General features: G+C 58.0%; 1 protein-coding gene across 1 annotated transcript in view; it reads left to right on the top strand.

Annotated features, from left to right (window-relative positions):
- Positions 1–13,359, top strand: part of Prdm16 (PR/SET domain 16) — a 306,684-nt gene extending 293,325 nt beyond the window's left edge. Inside the window, exons 12-18 of the mRNA XM_090333935.1 lie at positions 569–738; positions 1,276–1,353; positions 6,580–6,749; positions 7,007–7,181; positions 10,112–10,348; positions 11,144–11,318; positions 12,541–13,359. Coding sequence (XP_090190061.1) covers positions 569–738; positions 1,276–1,353; positions 6,580–6,749; positions 7,007–7,181; positions 10,112–10,348; positions 11,144–11,318; positions 12,541–12,675 — 1,140 coding nt within the window. The 3' untranslated portion in view covers positions 12,676–13,359. The remainder of the gene's footprint in view (positions 1–568; positions 739–1,275; positions 1,354–6,579; positions 6,750–7,006; positions 7,182–10,111; positions 10,349–11,143; positions 11,319–12,540) is intronic.
- The last annotated feature ends 3,050 nt before the right edge of the window (positions 13,360–16,409 follow it).

Below are 16,409 nucleotides of genomic sequence, written 5' to 3'. Positions count from 1 at the left end.
TTCCATGGCCCTGCTAGCCCCACAGCCCGCCCCTGTGTCCCAGAGCCAGGAGGAAGGGGCAGGGGAGCGATGACTAATAGGTCACCAAGTTAAATGGCCCAACATTGGAATGACACTCAGCAAAAAGTTCCTAAGGACTACCAGGCTCTCTAATGCCAGGGGTCACTACTGCACGGAAACCTAGGCCTGGGCCATCTGAGGCCCATCCTCTGACCCCTCTGCCCTTGACGCTCACACACAGGCACGCAGCCCTCTGGGTTCAGTGTGGGATGGAGTAGTCCTGCTAGGGCCCAGACCTCACTAGATCTGAGGATCACGGTTCAAAGCCAGCCAGGGCACAATAGTCCATGAGTCTCTTATCTCCACCAGAAAAACCAGAAGTGGCGCTATTGCTCAAGGGGTAGAGCTGAAAAGCTTGAGCTGAAGAGCTCAGGGACAGTGCTCAGGCTGAGTTCAAGCCCCATGACCAACAACAACAACAGCAAAAAGAATGGACAGGGCAGCTGTCCGCGCCCTGAAGACAGGCTGGCTTAGCCAAGCCCCCGACCTCTACCCTCTCTCCTGCTAGATGTCAGCCATTGAAACCATGACAGAAAAGCTCGAGAGCTTTGCAGCCATGAAAGCAGACTCGGGCAGCTCCCTGCAGCCCCTGCCCCACCACGCCTTCAGCTTCCGGTCCCCACCCCCGACGCTCTCAGACCCCATCCTCAGGAAGGGCAAGGAGCGGTACACATGCAGGTGAGACTGGCATGTGCCCCTGGGGGGCTGGGCTGGGCGGGACCCGCAGGGCACACCTGCTGCTGTGAGCCTGGCCCTCCAGGTTAGGTTAGGAAAGCATCGTAGCCGTAACCTCGGCATCTGCTGGAGGTCATCTACAGATGAGTCACATGGGCCGTGCCTCCTGGAAGACACAACCTCAGCCCAGCCCAGCCCAACGGGCTCCTGTTAGGAGGCTGTGAAGCCAACCCTGCAGTGTCCACCCTTGCCCCTGGTGTTAAGAGGACACTTCCTGTCCTGTCTGAGCTGGTCCTGGCTGTGTCCTCAGCCCAATGCTCTGAGTTGCCCCTATCAAAGGTCTAGATCACATTCAATAGAGCCCCACCTAGCCTCTCTCTAAGTCTGGGGCTTGAGCTCAGGGCCAAGAAAGGCTAAATCCCCGCATATGGGGTGAGTTCTTCCCTGGGTGCAGGATCTCTGCACGGGGTCCTGGCTGGGGAAGACGCTGGGGGAGGGCACTGTGGGTCCCCTAAACCCTGCAACCTCTCTCCACGCCAGGTACTGTGGCAAGATCTTCCCCAGATCCGCAAATCTCACCAGGCACCTGAGGACGCACACTGGGGAACAGCCATACAGGTACGGCCTGCCCGGGCCTGGGGCCGCCATCCAGCTTCACATCCAGCTTCAGAGCCTCTCAGCGGTACCCAGATTCCAACACCCCCCACAGGCGTGGCCTCCCCACGTGGAGTTGGGGCTCAGCCAAGGGAGTTAGGGCTCTCCCTCCTAATCCCACCACTGTCCACCTCCTGGAACACTGCAAAGAGGTGTCTTGGAAGCTTCTGGAAGGCTCCTAAAATGCTCACAAAGGACGAGGGGGGGGGGGCGGGGAACTTTCCCCTGGGCTACAAGGTGTCACCAGAGGCAGAGGCCCTACCTGAGTAGTGTCTACCTGAAGGCCTGTCCTGGGGTCTGTGGGAGGGGTCTGTGTGGAGGGCCTCAGCTTCTCCAGCCCCCAGCCTGCCTTTGCTTTCCTCACGGGGACCTGTGAGAGGGGGCAGGAATTGTCAGCCATTGTGGGTATCCATCCCCACCTCGGCAAGCCGTGGGGAATTTGCTCAGGGCACTGTGGGAAACCACACATCAGTTACTGCTGTACCCCTGTTTCTTAGAGCTGCCACACAGCCCCTCAGGATGCGGGTGTCATTGAACTTGGGGCTCTCAGTCACCTTCCAGTGAGTCTGGACAACCCCACCCCAAAGATGAGGCACCTGAGCCCCAGAGTCTCCCATGGGGCTCCCAGGGCCAGAGCCACGGCCAGCTTCAGCGGCAGGGCCGCCCAGGTCTCGTCCTCCTTGTCTCCGGGCTCCTCGGGGGATGGGACAGGGGCTGACGATGCCGCCCTGCCTTCCCGAGGCCTGCCAGGGCACCCACTCTGGGAGTGGGCTTTTCAAACCGCTCGGGCTTCCTGAAGCCACAGGAAAATGACCGTTTCTCGGCCAGGACCAGTTCAGTTACACATTCTTTGATGTGTCTGGTCATCTAAGGCTTTGGAGACAGAGTTTGGCTTGATTTTAGGTTGAAATCAGATTTCTGTGCCGTGGCCATGTAGAGCTGGCACCGCTAGGAAATGACCACGTGAGGACCCAGGCCCTGGAAATTCCATGCATGCCCATCCCTGGAGAGGGAGGCAGTCCCCAAACCGCACTGCAGTGACAGGGCCATGGAATGACAGATCTTCCAGCTTCTGAGCCCCAAGCGCCCAGCCCTCCCAGCACACACACGGCCCCCCTCATCCACCCTCCAAAAATAGTGACTTACAACTTAACAAAGGCTAGCAACAGAAAGATTTATTTGGTCTGGTCCCCTCCCAGAACACAAGCCGTGTGTTTTTTCTGTAATGAGAGCTGACTTCTGGACAGTGGGCGTGCTAGGAGCCCCCAGAGGGTCCAGCCGTGTTTATAGAAGAATTTAATTATCATTGATTTCTTTTGCTCTCTCCAATCTGCGAGTTTCGACTTTGGTAACAATAATTGCTTTGCAAGTTTGTGTTGCAAATCCTGACTTTATCTGGCTCAAGGCAGAGGGGTTGGGAGCGTGCTGTTTCTCTCTGGTATGGCTGGTGGTTTCTAGGCTTGCTTTGATAATCAGAAGGATTTTAAGTTGGAAGAAGAGAATACAATGTCCGTCCCAGAAGCCCCAGTCCAGTGCTGGCCCATCAAGATGTACTGGCCCAGCCCCACCCATTGAAAGCATTGCCTAGTGCCAGCGTCCACACAGATGCCTGCTCTGTGTGCGTGTGTGCACACACATGTGTTGCGTGCATGTGGACACATGTGCCTCTATGTATGTGTGCACCCTGCAGAGTCCAGGCCCCCAGGACCAATGATCCTTGAGCAATCGGATTATCAAAGCTGAGGGGATTGGAAGGTTCTTCCCTTTAAATCCCTGTCTCATTATCTAAATCATTCAGAATGTGTTTCATCACCCTAACATTTCCAGCGGGGGGAGGGGGCCTGTTATTCCCAGAGCGAAGGCCGTTCTGCCACCGAACCCAGCCAGGAAGTAGTCCTTAGCTCCCAGCTTCCCCAGATCCCAAGTCTGAGTAAAGGTATCAGTGGCGTGATCATCTTATTTCCTGGAACCCCAGCATGTAGGCTTGCTGGGATCTGGCTCAGAGATCTCAAGATGGACTTGGGGACGCCAGGGGCCTCGTCCCCCTGCTCCTCCTTCCACCTGTGCTGAGGTCTGCCTGGCTGCAGTCAGGTGTCACCTGTGTCCTGCCTGGACACCAGCCCTTATAGCTGTCCTGTGACCCCTGCTTCTGAGGTGATCTCCTTAGCACATCCTCCATGTCCTCTTCCCAGTCTCTTGTTCTGTTAGGTGGAGTAACAGGTCATCCCCACATGTCTTCTGTCTTGTTTAGTTTCAACTCTCTCCCCTGCCCCCCTCCTTCCAGCTTCTTAATTGTAGTTGTGGATAAGAGTCTCACAGACTTTCCTGCCTGGGGTGGCTTCAAACCAGGATCCTCACAACTCAGCCTCTTGAGTAGCTAGGAATTCCCTAGCTCTTCCCTCCCTCCCCCATCTCTCTCTCTCCCTTTCTCCTCCCCGGCATCCCAACTCTCCTAGTACCAGGGTTTGGACTCCGGGCCTTGTGTCTTACTGGGGCTTGTTAATCCACTGGCACTGTACGACTTGAATTGTGCTTCTAGCTTTGCTTTTTAATTATTGTGGAAAGGGAATCTTGCAGACTTCTCTGCCGAGGCTGAGTCTGAACTGTAACCCTCCAGGTCGCTAACTCTCACGTAGCTTTGCACACAGACGCTGAGCAGACACTGGGCCCTCCTTTCTTTATCCCCTTTATCCTCTTTCTTTATGGCCACAGCAGTTCTCCCCTGATGGAGGCAGTGGCCCCTCTGGTCCCCTGAGGGTGCTACTGCCCAGATGCCTTGTTCTACCCCACCCCCCACTCCCATCCAGTGCAGCCTGGCTCCAGGCTCAGCCACCACACTGCTGTCTCACGCCTGTGAGCTCTGTGGCCTGTTACTTTATACCGTGTGACTGCTATAAATTACCCCAGCTGCCTGTCTGCCTCTCCACAGCACAGAGCCCAGCTGCTGGGCCAACTCTGGCCGCTCACAGCCCTAAGCTCGCTGCTCCCCTAAATTTCAAGTGGACTTCTCTGCCTGGGCCATTTATTTAGATTAGAACCAGGAGAGGCCATATTCAGGACTCTGCAGCCAGACAGAACTCAGAGCCCTGCCCCCCAGGGCTCTGTGCCCCCCCGCCATCTCCCTGCTCACGGGAGCACCGCTGCAGAGAAGCCAGAGTGCAAGTGCACCATACAGGCCCAGAGCTCACACCCCCCTCACAGCAGCCTCGACAGGCTGGAGCTGCTCCAGTAAACATCCACCCCGGGCCTGCTCAGGGTACAAATCAAGTCTTCCTTCCTGAGTGATCACCCCAAAGAGCTGGAAGCGGGGAGCCTGGCCCGAGCGGTGTCTGCTTCGGTGAGGACAGTGGGCGTGAGCTGTGCCTGTGGGTTGTCACCTTCCTCATTTGGGCCTGGTGTGAGGAAACCACTGGGACCCAAGCATCTCAGACCAGCACGCAGCAGCTTAGGACACCGCCTGGTTTGTCCGCTCTGGCTTGGGCTGATAGAACCAACACACTCACAGCCCTGCCTCCCAGTAGTCACTGCAGACAGACAGGTCCCCAGGCTACGTGCAGAAAGACTGTGACAGAGGCTGATGCCCCCAGGAACACGCTTGTGCCTAGAACTGCCTGGAACTCAAGGGGGAGCCCCCCACCCTGAAGAAAGACTCTCCGCCCAGGCTGGAGCCAGAGTGACTTTGTCTGGAGGGTGGGGGACTTAATGAAGAAGCCCAGAGAGCACCATGGGAGCCAGGTGGCGGCTGTGGCAGGCCTGGGGGAGGGTCTTGAGCCAAAAGGACCCCCTATCTCTCCTCCCACTTCCTTAGAGTTGCCTCAGGATCACCACTGCGAGCTGCCCACGCTGTGTCCAGTGGCCTGTGGGCAAGAGGACTAGCAGGCCTGAGGGCCCATGGTGCTAATGGGGAAAGGTGGGGTCTATCCAGCAGAGGCTCTGGCGGGGGTGGGGGGTGGGGGGGGCGGTGCATTGTGGCTGTGCCAGGCCTCTGCTGTCTGCTCCTGGGAAGCACAGAGCTATGAAGGCCACTCTTCCCACCTTTGACGGCCCCAGTGTCCTCAGGCAGTCCTCACCATGTGACAAGCACTCATGACCAGTCTATTTGCTGGCACCTCCAGCCCCGCTCAGGGTGGGGTGAGACCTGGCTGTATTTAGAACAACAGTGCCCACTTGGTGCGGGCACAGGCCACTCCCCCTTTCCTCGCCCCCCCCCCCAGGCTGTGGGCATAAATCCTAGTTCTTAAAAGACATGACCTGCAGCTCTGGGCCTCCTAAGTGTTGAGCTATGGTTATCGCAGAGATCGTTTACCAAATACAAGCCCCCGGGCAGTCCAACCCCGTGTCAGCGCCTCAAGCCTGAAACCCTAGCTACTCAGGAGGCTGAGCTCTGAGGGTCACAGCTCAAAGCCAACCTGGGCAGGAAAGTTCCTGAGACTCGTATCTCCAATCAACTAGCAGCCAGCCAGAAGTGACACAAAGGCCTGGATGTGGGTAGGGCAGATTCGTCACATGGCACGTGCCCTTGGCTGTTCCAGCAATGAACAGCCATGGTCAGCCTCCTGCTGACCAGCTCGGTGTGTGTAGGGCTGGCATCTTGTTCTGACTTGCCAGGCATTTGGTACAGGCTGGTGAAGTCCTGTCTACACAGAGAGGGGGACATGACAGGATAGTAACCCCAGCTCACCGGAGCTGACCCTGCGTGAGAGTGGCAGTGGGGCAGAGGAGCCTGCACCCCACCTTCAGGGCCATGGAGAATGTTACACGACTGTCGTGTTGAAGTTCCGAGGGAGCTAGGGCCTTCCTGTGACCCACCAGCACGCAGTGGTCTGGGGCTGGGGCCAGGCCAGTCGTTCAGTGCCTCTCTCTATGGTGCAATGTCGCCCTCTTGAGGTTACGGGGAGCATAGCACCTGGGGCTGTGGACCTCCCTGCCCCGCCCAGACAAAAGCCAGAACCTGGCGGGGGGGGGGGGGGGGGGGGGGGGGGGGGGGGGAGCGGCGCTCTGCCAGGTCCAGGCACAGGTGGACAGAGCCTGCGTCCTCGGGTTCATTACCTGCAAAGACAGCTTCCCCAGGGCCCTTCTGGGCTCTCCCCTCAGATGGATCCAAGGCCTCGAGGACGTGGCTGCTGGGGTGGCGGCCTGGCCCCTCCTCCCGCCTTGGCTCCTCTGAAGTAAGACACACCTGTGTTCCAGGTGCAAGTACTGCGACAGGTCCTTCAGCATCTCCTCCAACCTGCAGCGGCACGTGCGCAACATCCACAACAAGGAGAAGCCCTTCAAGTGCCACCTGTGCAACCGCTGCTTTGGCCAGCAGACCAACCTGGACAGACACCTGAAGAAGCACGAGCACGAGGGAGTGCCAGGTGGGAGGGGGGAGGAGAGGGAGCAGGTGGGAGGATGGGGGAGGGGAAGGAGCAGGAGGGAGGATGGAGATGTGGGGGGGGCACACAGGAAGGGAGGAGGAGAAGGAGTTAGGTGGGGAGAGGTCTCTGAGCAGATTCACCCCTCGCACCACTCCTGGCTCTCCCTAAGAGGGGGCTTCTGGAGAGCAAACCCTCCGTGTGTGCTACACTGGGAACAGGGCTCCCCTGGGGCCTCCTGACACCCGCCCTGTCCACAGTGAGCCAGCACGCGGGCGTCCTCACAAACCACCTGGGCACCAGCACCTCTTCCCCCACCTCCGAGTCTGACAACCACGCACTTTTAGACGAGAAGGAAGATTCCTATTTCTCTGAAATCAGAAACTTCATTGCCAACAGTGAGATGAGCCAGGCCTCGACTCGAACGGACAAAAGGTAAGAGCAGCATGCCAGCGCCTCCCTGTGGGGTCACGCTTAGCCACGGGCACCCTGACGGATGCCAGGCTCCATGGCAGAGGAGGCGGCCAGCTCTGCTGCCTGCTTCAGCTGAAGAAGGGGGTTCACAGAGCTCAGGCATCCTACCTTGGTGACACACAGGTTGAGGCCCCCAGACACAGCCAGCTCAGCCTGGCCCTGAGCTCAACACAAGATAGGGCCATGCAGACTCATCAGCAGGTGAAAATATCGGCCACACGTTCATTTATCACACCTAGCACGTCCAACCCCACCGCTCCCCGGAGGCTGCCCTAAATGCTCTCAGGGCACGCTTGGCTCAGCATCTCCCACAAAGCCTGTTTTATAACACGGCAACAACTATCTCCTGTAACTTTTCAGGAGTTTGACAGCACAGCATAGCACACAGTGGGGGGGGGGGTGGCTCTGTCTAGGGGGAGGGGAGAGGGCAGGTAAAAGGAGGGACTGGGAGCTTTGATTCCTTGCCGCTGCCTGTACCTGGAAAGAAGACAATCCAAACATCAAGCGCAGCTCGCCCCAAATGCATAACCCTTTCACATCACCATAAAGGCAGGAAAATCCCAAATAGATTGATTGTGTCAGAGACCACACGCATCTGTGTACCTGTGTGCATCACATAGAATGTGTGTGGACTCTGTACCGATGTGTGTGCAGGGTGTGTACATGTATATGAGCACAGATGAGCACACACCCATGTCACGTGGTCAGTGGACCTTGAGGAAGACCTGTGTAAGCAAGTGGAGACAAAGTGTCTCCACTTCCAAGTCCTCAATCCACAGCCCTGAGTCCATGGTCTCACCTGTGCACACCCCTCCCCCCCAACCTCAACGCCCTGGCCCCGTCAGTCCTCAAACTCAAGTCCAGGCCGAGGTCCCCGAAGGCCAGCAAGCTCTCAGAGGCTCCCAGCACTGTCACACGTCAGACATGGACACCCTTGACAGCCCACTGGTGGCAGGGCCAGCACCATCTGAGCTCCTTCAGTCTTGGGTCCTTTCCCTGGCAGTCCATGAGAACCGAGGCCAGCCAGGATTCCTGGCCTCACCTCCACAAGTCCCTGGAGGAAGTGTGTCACAAAGGTTTCCTGCAAGCCCTCATCCAGGCCTCATGTCGTGACTACTTGAGAACAGGGCCTCTAAGGAGGTCTTCAGGTTGTGACACGGTTCTAGCACCATCAGGATCCTTCTAGAAAGGGAAAATTGGAGATGGACAGAAGCATACAGGCAAGTGAAGCCCCATGGGAAGACGCTGAAGTGGCCTGTGTGCACATAGCACGGAGCACTGAGGAGGACTTTGGGGACACCGGAGCTGGGGATGCTTCCTCCACACACCCAGAGCCAGGCCTGACCACCTCTGGACCTCAGGCTGCCTTCCGATGAGTGCCAGACCCTGGGGCAGCTGGACTGCGTGAAGCTGGATGCTGGCACGTTCCCACCGGGGCAGCTGGACTGCGTGAAGCTGGATGCTGGCACGTCCCCGCCAGGGTGGCTCTCCTGTGCAAGGCTGCCTCCAGCCTGCAGAGGCTGCCCTGGTCCTACCGGACCCCACACTCCTGGGACCTCTTCTGTGCAAAGGGAGCAGATGGCAAAGCACAGAGGGTGACCTGCTCCCAACTAGATTCTATCTAAACTACCCAGGACTGACCGTCAGGCGTGACTTGCCCACACCCAGTGCCTGGTGAGCATGACTGAGTCCCGGGTCGGGCTGTCCACCCGCCCTGTCCTCAGAACGGACGGGGAGGGCTGAGTTCTTCCCCCCTTGAGCTCCCACTCTTCACTGAGGGAAGTCGAACCAGATTCCAGCTAGCTCCAAGCCCTCCCTGCTGGGGAGCTAGACATGGATACCAGAGGCTCCTGCTGCAGCCCCTCGACCAACACAGGCCGCCCGGGACCCAGGCACCTCCCTGCCAGGCCAGCTGTCTGCATCTCTGGTACTCCCGCATGGAAAGACAAGAGACTGCTGTCCGGGTATCCACAACGAGCGGTGCACCGGTGGCTTTTGCCCAGCTCAGCCCAGTGGGGACAGTCGACCTCTCAATCCAGAGGCCCGCTGGGCAGAGCCCCTTCATGGCCATGAGTCAGTCCGGCTTTGTGGCTCTCCAAGACCACAATGCTACCCCATACCACCACAGACATCCCCAAGCAAGGATGAGGAGCAGGCACTGGGGGGCTGGGAGCATGGAGCCCTTCTCCATGTCCTCTGCTCCAGTCGCCGCCCACAGGGGGGCTGCAGGGCGCAGTTCCCTGGGGCCGGGCTTCTGATCATGGACTGCACAGTGGCCCCAGCCCATGACTCTGAGGGAAATGAGAGCCACCCACGGGGTGGGTAGGGCCTGGGCTGAGGAAGCCTGGCCAGTCCTGGTGCCACACACTTGGTGACAGGCAGCTCAAGCCCCGCCCTTACTCTCCAGAGCCCAGTGTCCCAGATGCTCCTAGGAGCCCAGCCTCCCCACAGGCCTGGGGCAGGCCGGGACCTGGGCCTTCCCTGCAGTGCCCTCCTCCAACCACTTTGGTGCAGGACCCAGCCCAGCCCCCAGCCCCAGCACAGGAGCCCAGCTACAGCTTCCCTGCCAACACACCCACTGCTCTGAACACCCCCCAGGTAGCCCGCTGCCCACTGCCGAGGGACCCTCCCGGTCTCAACGGGTCCCCTCCCCTCCTCGTGGGCCCTTCCATCTCTCAGTGCACAGACAGAGGCAAGGCCAAGGGAGGGCCTCCCATGCCAGCCCCTGGAGCTGGGTGTGCCATGATGAGGAAGGTCAGCTCTCCTGGAAGGGCTGGGTGGGGTGCAGGCTCTGGTCTTTGGGGGGGTCTGTGGCGTCTCTGCTCTCTCACCTTACAGCAGCCAGGCCCAGGGCCCTGTGAAGTGGTCCCCATCCTCCCCTATCATTTCAGGCCCGAGGCCCAGGATCTGGATGACAACCCCCAGTGCCCAGGCTCAGCCAGCGAGAAGCCCGAGGATGTGGAGGAGGAGGAAGAGGAGGAGCTGGAGGAGGAGGATGACGACAGTCTGGCGGGGAAGTCACAGGACGACTTGGTGTCCCCCACCCCCGAGCCCCAGGGGGGCTACGAGGATGAGGAGGATGAAGAGCCACCTGCCCCCCTGGCCATGGGCTTCCAGCACTCGGGAAGGTGGGCATGACCGTGGGCTGGGGCACCCGAGGGGTGGGACCTGGACACAACAGGAGGGGGGCCTTCCTCTTCCACCCAGCCTGGCCTCACCCCTGCCCAGCAGTCACTGCCCCTGCCGGGGGGCTTGAGTGAGGTAGAGAGTCAGAGGCCTAGGGCATCTAGAGGCTGGAAGCAGAGGGCAGAAGGGAAGACATGTCGCCCCATCAGGCCAGCAGCCACACACTGCCCTGTCTGCCAGGGCAGCGGGGCTCAGCCTCTGGTAGGACTGTGAGTGCTTGGCTGAGGGCCCTGGGTGGTAGAAATGGTGTCAGACAGAGGTACCGCCCCCTCCCAGCCCCCATTCAACTGCTCACCACCCACCTCCAGCCCCGGACATCAGGGCCACGTTCTGAGATCCTCCCAGGAGACCCAGGACCTCACACAGCACCTCCCCTCTGCTGGGTGCTGGGAAGGGAGGCCGAGACCCTCCCTAACTGCCTGAAGGCTCAGAGAACCAAGGCCCATTCCCAACCCTGGTCCCCTCATCCCAGAGCGCCTGCCTGCTGCCCGGGAGCCTTGTGCACGCATGCCCTCAGCGCCCTGCCCTCTGTCCCTCCCCCACCCCTGCATCTGCTTCTGTGTGGCTTCACGTCTAGCCGTCTGTCTGTGTGTCCCTGTGTCTGTCTCCTTGTTCGTGCATGCGTCTGCTGGAGACCCGCGGTGTGCATGCAGGCCAGGGGCTGGCCGTGCAGCACTAGAGAGTCGGCCAGTGGCCAGTCAGCTGACCCCAGGCCCTTCTCCCGGTCCTTGGTGCAGGTGTGTTGAGGAGCGAGGAGGCAGTCTGTTAGCTTTGGAGCCGACGGCGACCTTTGGGAAGGGGCTGGACCTCCGCAGAGCAGCTGAGGAAGCATTTGAAGTTAAAGATGTGCTTAATTCCACCTTAGATTCTGAGGCTTTAAAACAGACCCTGTACAGGCAGGCTAAGAACCAGGTAGGTACCCGGCAGAGCCCCAGGCACTTTGCACCTCCACTTGGTTCAGAGGGCAGGCAGGCGGCCTGGATAACCACAGCCTGAGCACTGGCCTGCTGCGGCTGTCTCAGGCCTGAGAAGAGTTCCAGGACCCCCCATCTCTCCCTCTCCATCCCCTCCCATGACCCTGCTTTGGCTAGAGAGTTGCCCAGTGGTGCTGGGAGGGAGCAGGGAGACAAAGCGTGATGGGGTGCGGGGGGGGGGCTGTCTCCACTCTTGACACTCCCAAGGGAAGACATCCATGAGCAGATCCCAGCCCACCCAACTGCCGCGTCTTCCCTGTCCTAATGTGAGCCAGGCCAATGTAGCTTTGCCTTTTCCTGAACCAGACTCCTCATCCAGTGCTCCCCCAAGCACTGGGTCAGCCAGGACTCTAGGGCTGTGGGCATTTAGTGTGTTCTTGCCTCCTGGGCAGAGGGCACAGACCCCCTACTCCTCTAAGAGGACTGGGACTCCCTCTGCCCTCCCTCCCAGAGGACACAGCCCTGCCCCTCGAGTCTCAGCAAAAGCCGTCTATATGTCTGTCCTCGTCTCTTACTAATTCTGTCCACAGTGTGTGCTGGGATGGGGTGGGGACTGGCACTGGGCTTCCCCATGCTCCAACTTCTATACCCCTCCACACCGCCCCCCACCCTCACTCCCTGCCCTGAGACTGGGGCGGGTGGAGGCCCTCTGCTGGGCTATGGCCAGAAAACGCCTCTGATCCCATCCCCTCCCCAGCAGCTGGGGAAGCTGCACATCCTGACCTTGAGAGTGACGCTGTGATGTCACCACAGTCTCTAACACAGGCATCCCTGGGTCCAGGGCCCACGAGGGGGGTCAGGAATCTACTTAGTATGGGTCTTAGCAATCACTTCTACTAAGTCCCAGGACCCACCCCGAGCACGATCCTGCCAAGAGGTGTTTTGCTGATCACGGGGTAGAGAATACCGAGAGAATGGAGAGACCACCGAGGCTGGCACAGAGCCCAAAGCAGGCCCCAGGCAGGGCCGTGGGGGCTTGAACTTGCTCTGGAGAGGAGGGGTGGCCATCTCCTGACTATGCAAATTCCAGGCTCCTCTTCCTCTCTCTGGCTGGGTGGCCCCTATGTTTCCCCAGGCGATCTAGATGGGATGAGGCTGAGTGGGGATGGAGGATTCTCACACGCAGCCCTTCCCACCCATGTGCTGCCCTCTCCCGCCAGGCCTATGCCATGATGCTGTCCCTCTCTGAGGATGCGCCTCTCCACCCCCCTGCCCAGAGCTCGCTGGACGCTTGGTTGAACATCACGGGAGCCACGTCAGAGTCTGGAGCCTTCAGCTCCATCAATCACCTCTGAGAGGCCTGGAGGCCCTGGGGCCAGAGTCGGAAGCCAGGGCAGCAGCTTTGGGGAATAGAGGTGATGCCGGGGAGAAGCCCCTGGCGCCTGTGTCTGGTCACTCAGCACCCAGCCCCTCTCTAGTTCAAGTCTCACTTTTCCAATGAAAAAGTCCCCGCCCTGAATGTGTCCAGAGCAGCCATCAGTCTTGGCCAACTCTAAGAGCTGGACTTGAGGACACTGTCACTGTTGTGCACTGGTCTACCACACAGCTGTCTGCCTGCCTCTCGTGGGAGCTTCCCATGGCAATCCTGGGCTCTCCAGCCTGGATGGACGGTGCCCACCACTTGCGGGCACCTGCGTGACATCGAGGAGGGGAATGGAAAGATGCAGGGATGTGCCAAGGAGAGAGACCACGCCGCCCATTTTTATAATGAAAATGACGAGAGTAACCCTTTTGGTAACCTTAGTGACTTACAGAGTCTATTTAAGCATGTGGGTTTTAAAAATAGTATTTTTTAAAAATCAAAAAGAGAGAGAAAGAGAGAGAGACTTGCAAAGTTTTTTTAAAAGTAATTTTGCATTGCTTTGAGATTTCAGCTTCTTTGCAAACCCACGCCTGCCTGGCACCTAGCCCCGTGCTTGGGTGCGTCCTTTATACTGTAGATACCAGAGAGTTTTCTATCTCTGACCCTGTTTGTACCACCCAACGTGTCTCCAGTGCTCCCACGACAGAACGAGGTGCGCAGACTCTACAGGAGTGTTCTTAGAAGTGGGCCTGGCTTCAGCCTTGCTTGAGGCCAGACTGAGAAGGCTGCTGTTCCCCTGTGTGGCCAACACGGAAAGATTCCACACACCTCCCCCACTCAAGGACCCCCAGTTGTGTGGGGGAAGTCAGGAGTCTGTGGCTCTGGTCCTCCAGGCACCTGCTGGCTCCACCTCCACCTGGTCCATGGCTCTGCTGTCCCCGTGCTGGCCCTGGCTGCTGTTCTTCTAAAGACAGGGCCTCTGGGCCACTTCTGCACCACCTTCTGGGCCTCCAGACTCCCACTGTCCCTGACCCCCAGAAGCTCCGTGTCCTCTCCGTGGCCGCTGGGTGCGGGCCACGCTTCAGGACGCCAAGCGCTACCTGTGCCTAAGACTCTGGATCAACCACCCGGCTGCCACCTGGGCTTCTCGTTCCTGGAGAGACGACCCCAGGGGCCCCACTGCAAGCAGCGCAGGCTGCAGCCTCACCCCACCCCCCGCACCCCCTCCTCGGGGCCCAGTCGCCTCATTCTTTGGGGTGGTCTCCGCTTTTCCATTTGAATGGGCTTTAAATTATTCCCATAGGGGCCAATTTCAAATAATATTTTTCCCTAATGGAATTTACCTTAATCTGTATATAACTTGTAATTTTTTTTCTAATTCGTTTCTTTTCTTATTTTATTTCTTCCTTAACAGTATTTTTGGCATTAGACATCTTATTGTGAAGAAATAATGTTAATATAAGTATCTGGTGAAGGACCAAAACCATGTGATAAGGTTGTGTGTTGTTTGACCGATAACCAAGGAGTGGGGAGGCTTTTAAATGTGCCAAATACCCTTGCGTCCCCCCCCCAACAAATCCTGCTGCCACTCTGCCCCCTTACCAGACAATCGTGTGTTTTTTGTTAAATCTGAGTTTCATTTGCATTTAAGACAAGTGTTCTATTTATTTCTTTTATTGTTTGGAAGAAAAAAAAATAATAGCAAGTGTCCCAAGGAGAAAAGAAATTGCCTGAGTTGCCCTTAAAAGCAAACAACAAAAAAAAGCCGCTACCGTGTTTCTGTCACACTCCTCCGTGCTTTTCCCCAGGAGCAACTCAAGTGTGGAAGCAGACATGTTCCACACGTGGCCTGGCCACTGCAGGCCAGAGCCAACCAGTGGTCTCTGTCAGTGTCCACAGATCTGGCTTGCGCTGGGGCCTGGCCGGGAGATCCCTGCAGACACCACAAACCCACAGAGATGGCAGAGGTCCCAATGCTGTGCCAAGACAGAGACCCGCCCTGCTGGTGTTGCAGCCATGCCCACAGGAGCACAGACTGGCAGGATGCTCTCAGCAGAGTGAAGGAAGGTCTGTACAGAAGAGCCGGCGCTGACCCCCTTGCCAGGTTTTGCAAACCCAACCACTCACCTTCCTTCTCCCAAGCCCGCAATATCCCCTCAGCCAGCCAGGCAGGCCAGATCCAACCTTCGACCTCAGATGCGAATGCCCCTGTTTCTGTAAAATCCAAATTATACACTTTCTTCTGTGAAAGAGTAAGGTGTGTGCTTCTTTCTGCGATGACTCTCTCTCCCCATGGTGGAAAAGTCTGGTTGGATGGTGAAGCTTTCTAGGGTCAGCAGAGCAGGCAGGAGCCTCCATGCTCTTTGCTGTATGGGCCTCTCTGTCGCATTCTGCCATTCCCTTCGGGGCCACACTTTCTGGGCAGTCTTTCTCCTTTTATTCTTTGCCTCTCCCTCTGCCAAGAGCCTGGGTTACACATTTTAAGTTGTATATTTTTGTCCCCCTAATAAAGATGATTCTGACCCCAGATTATCTGGAACATTCAGCCCCTCGGGGCTCCAGCTCTTGATATTTGGGGACTCTATCCTTGGACTCCCTAACCAAAAGAAGAAAAGGAAAGAGCACTTATTTCCCGTGGGGGTGAAACCTTGACGTGCTGAGGCAATCACCTTTGCCAGGGACCAGTGAGTCCTATCCTCCATCCCCTCCCCTGGCCCCAGCACCATGCCCCTCAGTGCCCAGCTCTCCCAGGGCCAGTGTCATTGGTGCCTGGAGACCCACTGGGGGCCAGGGAACTGGGCCGGGCCTAAGAATTCTAAGATCCAGGCTTCTGCAGCACCAAGGGATAACAAACCATGTGGCCTTGCACACAGCATGAGCAGAAATGAAACAGAATGGCTGGCTGGGTGGCCACAGCCAGGAAGCTTCAAACCACAGGTCCTACTGGGCCCGGAGCCTTCTGTCTGGCCAGGACTACTGTCCTTTGAATTTGGTGGAGATTAGAAAGGAGGGCTCCTTGAGTCCCCTCCCTCTGGTGGCTCCCAGACTCTGGCGCCTGGCAATCTACCGCCAAGCACCATGGCTGCTCTAATCTCAGGACCATCCAGAGGAAAACAGGGAGCCCCCGCCCCCCCCCCCGGGCAGATCCTGCAAGAGTGGAATCCATAATGTCCCTATGCAAAGGCAGAGAGTGTGGAGCAGGGGACAGGGTGGGCATTGCATGGCCCAAAAGACCTCCCCCCTCAGCCCCAGAGACGTCCTTCAGAGGCCAAGACTTGGATAGCTGGTCTAGCCGATCCCGGCCCCCTGTCCCAGACCCAGTGTTGGGCCCTGGGGCCTCCAAGGGCTTCCTCACCTCAACTGCTTCCCCAGTGAGCATTCGCAAAGAAAGCACTTGCTAAATACATATCATGTGTCTAGACGCAAAGCCTCAAAGCACTGGATTGTGGTCTCGTCCTCTGGTCAGTCCTCTTTCCATATGACTGAAGCCTACTGAGTATGTCCGCTGCGCGATCCCCGGGAAGCGGGGAAGGTAGCCCAGCACTGTCACTGTCCTGGGGTAGGGGACAGGGGGCCGGGGTGAGGTGGCACTCCTTCCCGGCTGCTCTTGGTCAGTGGTGGTCAGCCGGGTATCAAAAGCCATGAAACTGTGTCTGCAGCTTTGAATACTGTGACAAAGACATTCTTGCGTGATTCCGAGAAGAATTCCTTTCTCCTTCCATTCCA

The sequence above is a fragment of the Megascapheus bottae genome, chromosome 6, assembly GCF_031878675.1.
Source record: "Megascapheus bottae isolate mThoBot1 chromosome 6, mThoBot2.hap1, whole genome shotgun sequence".
Taxonomy (NCBI): domain Eukaryota; kingdom Metazoa; phylum Chordata; class Mammalia; order Rodentia; family Geomyidae; genus Megascapheus; species Megascapheus bottae.
This window is presented reverse-complemented; position numbering and strand designations above follow the sequence as displayed.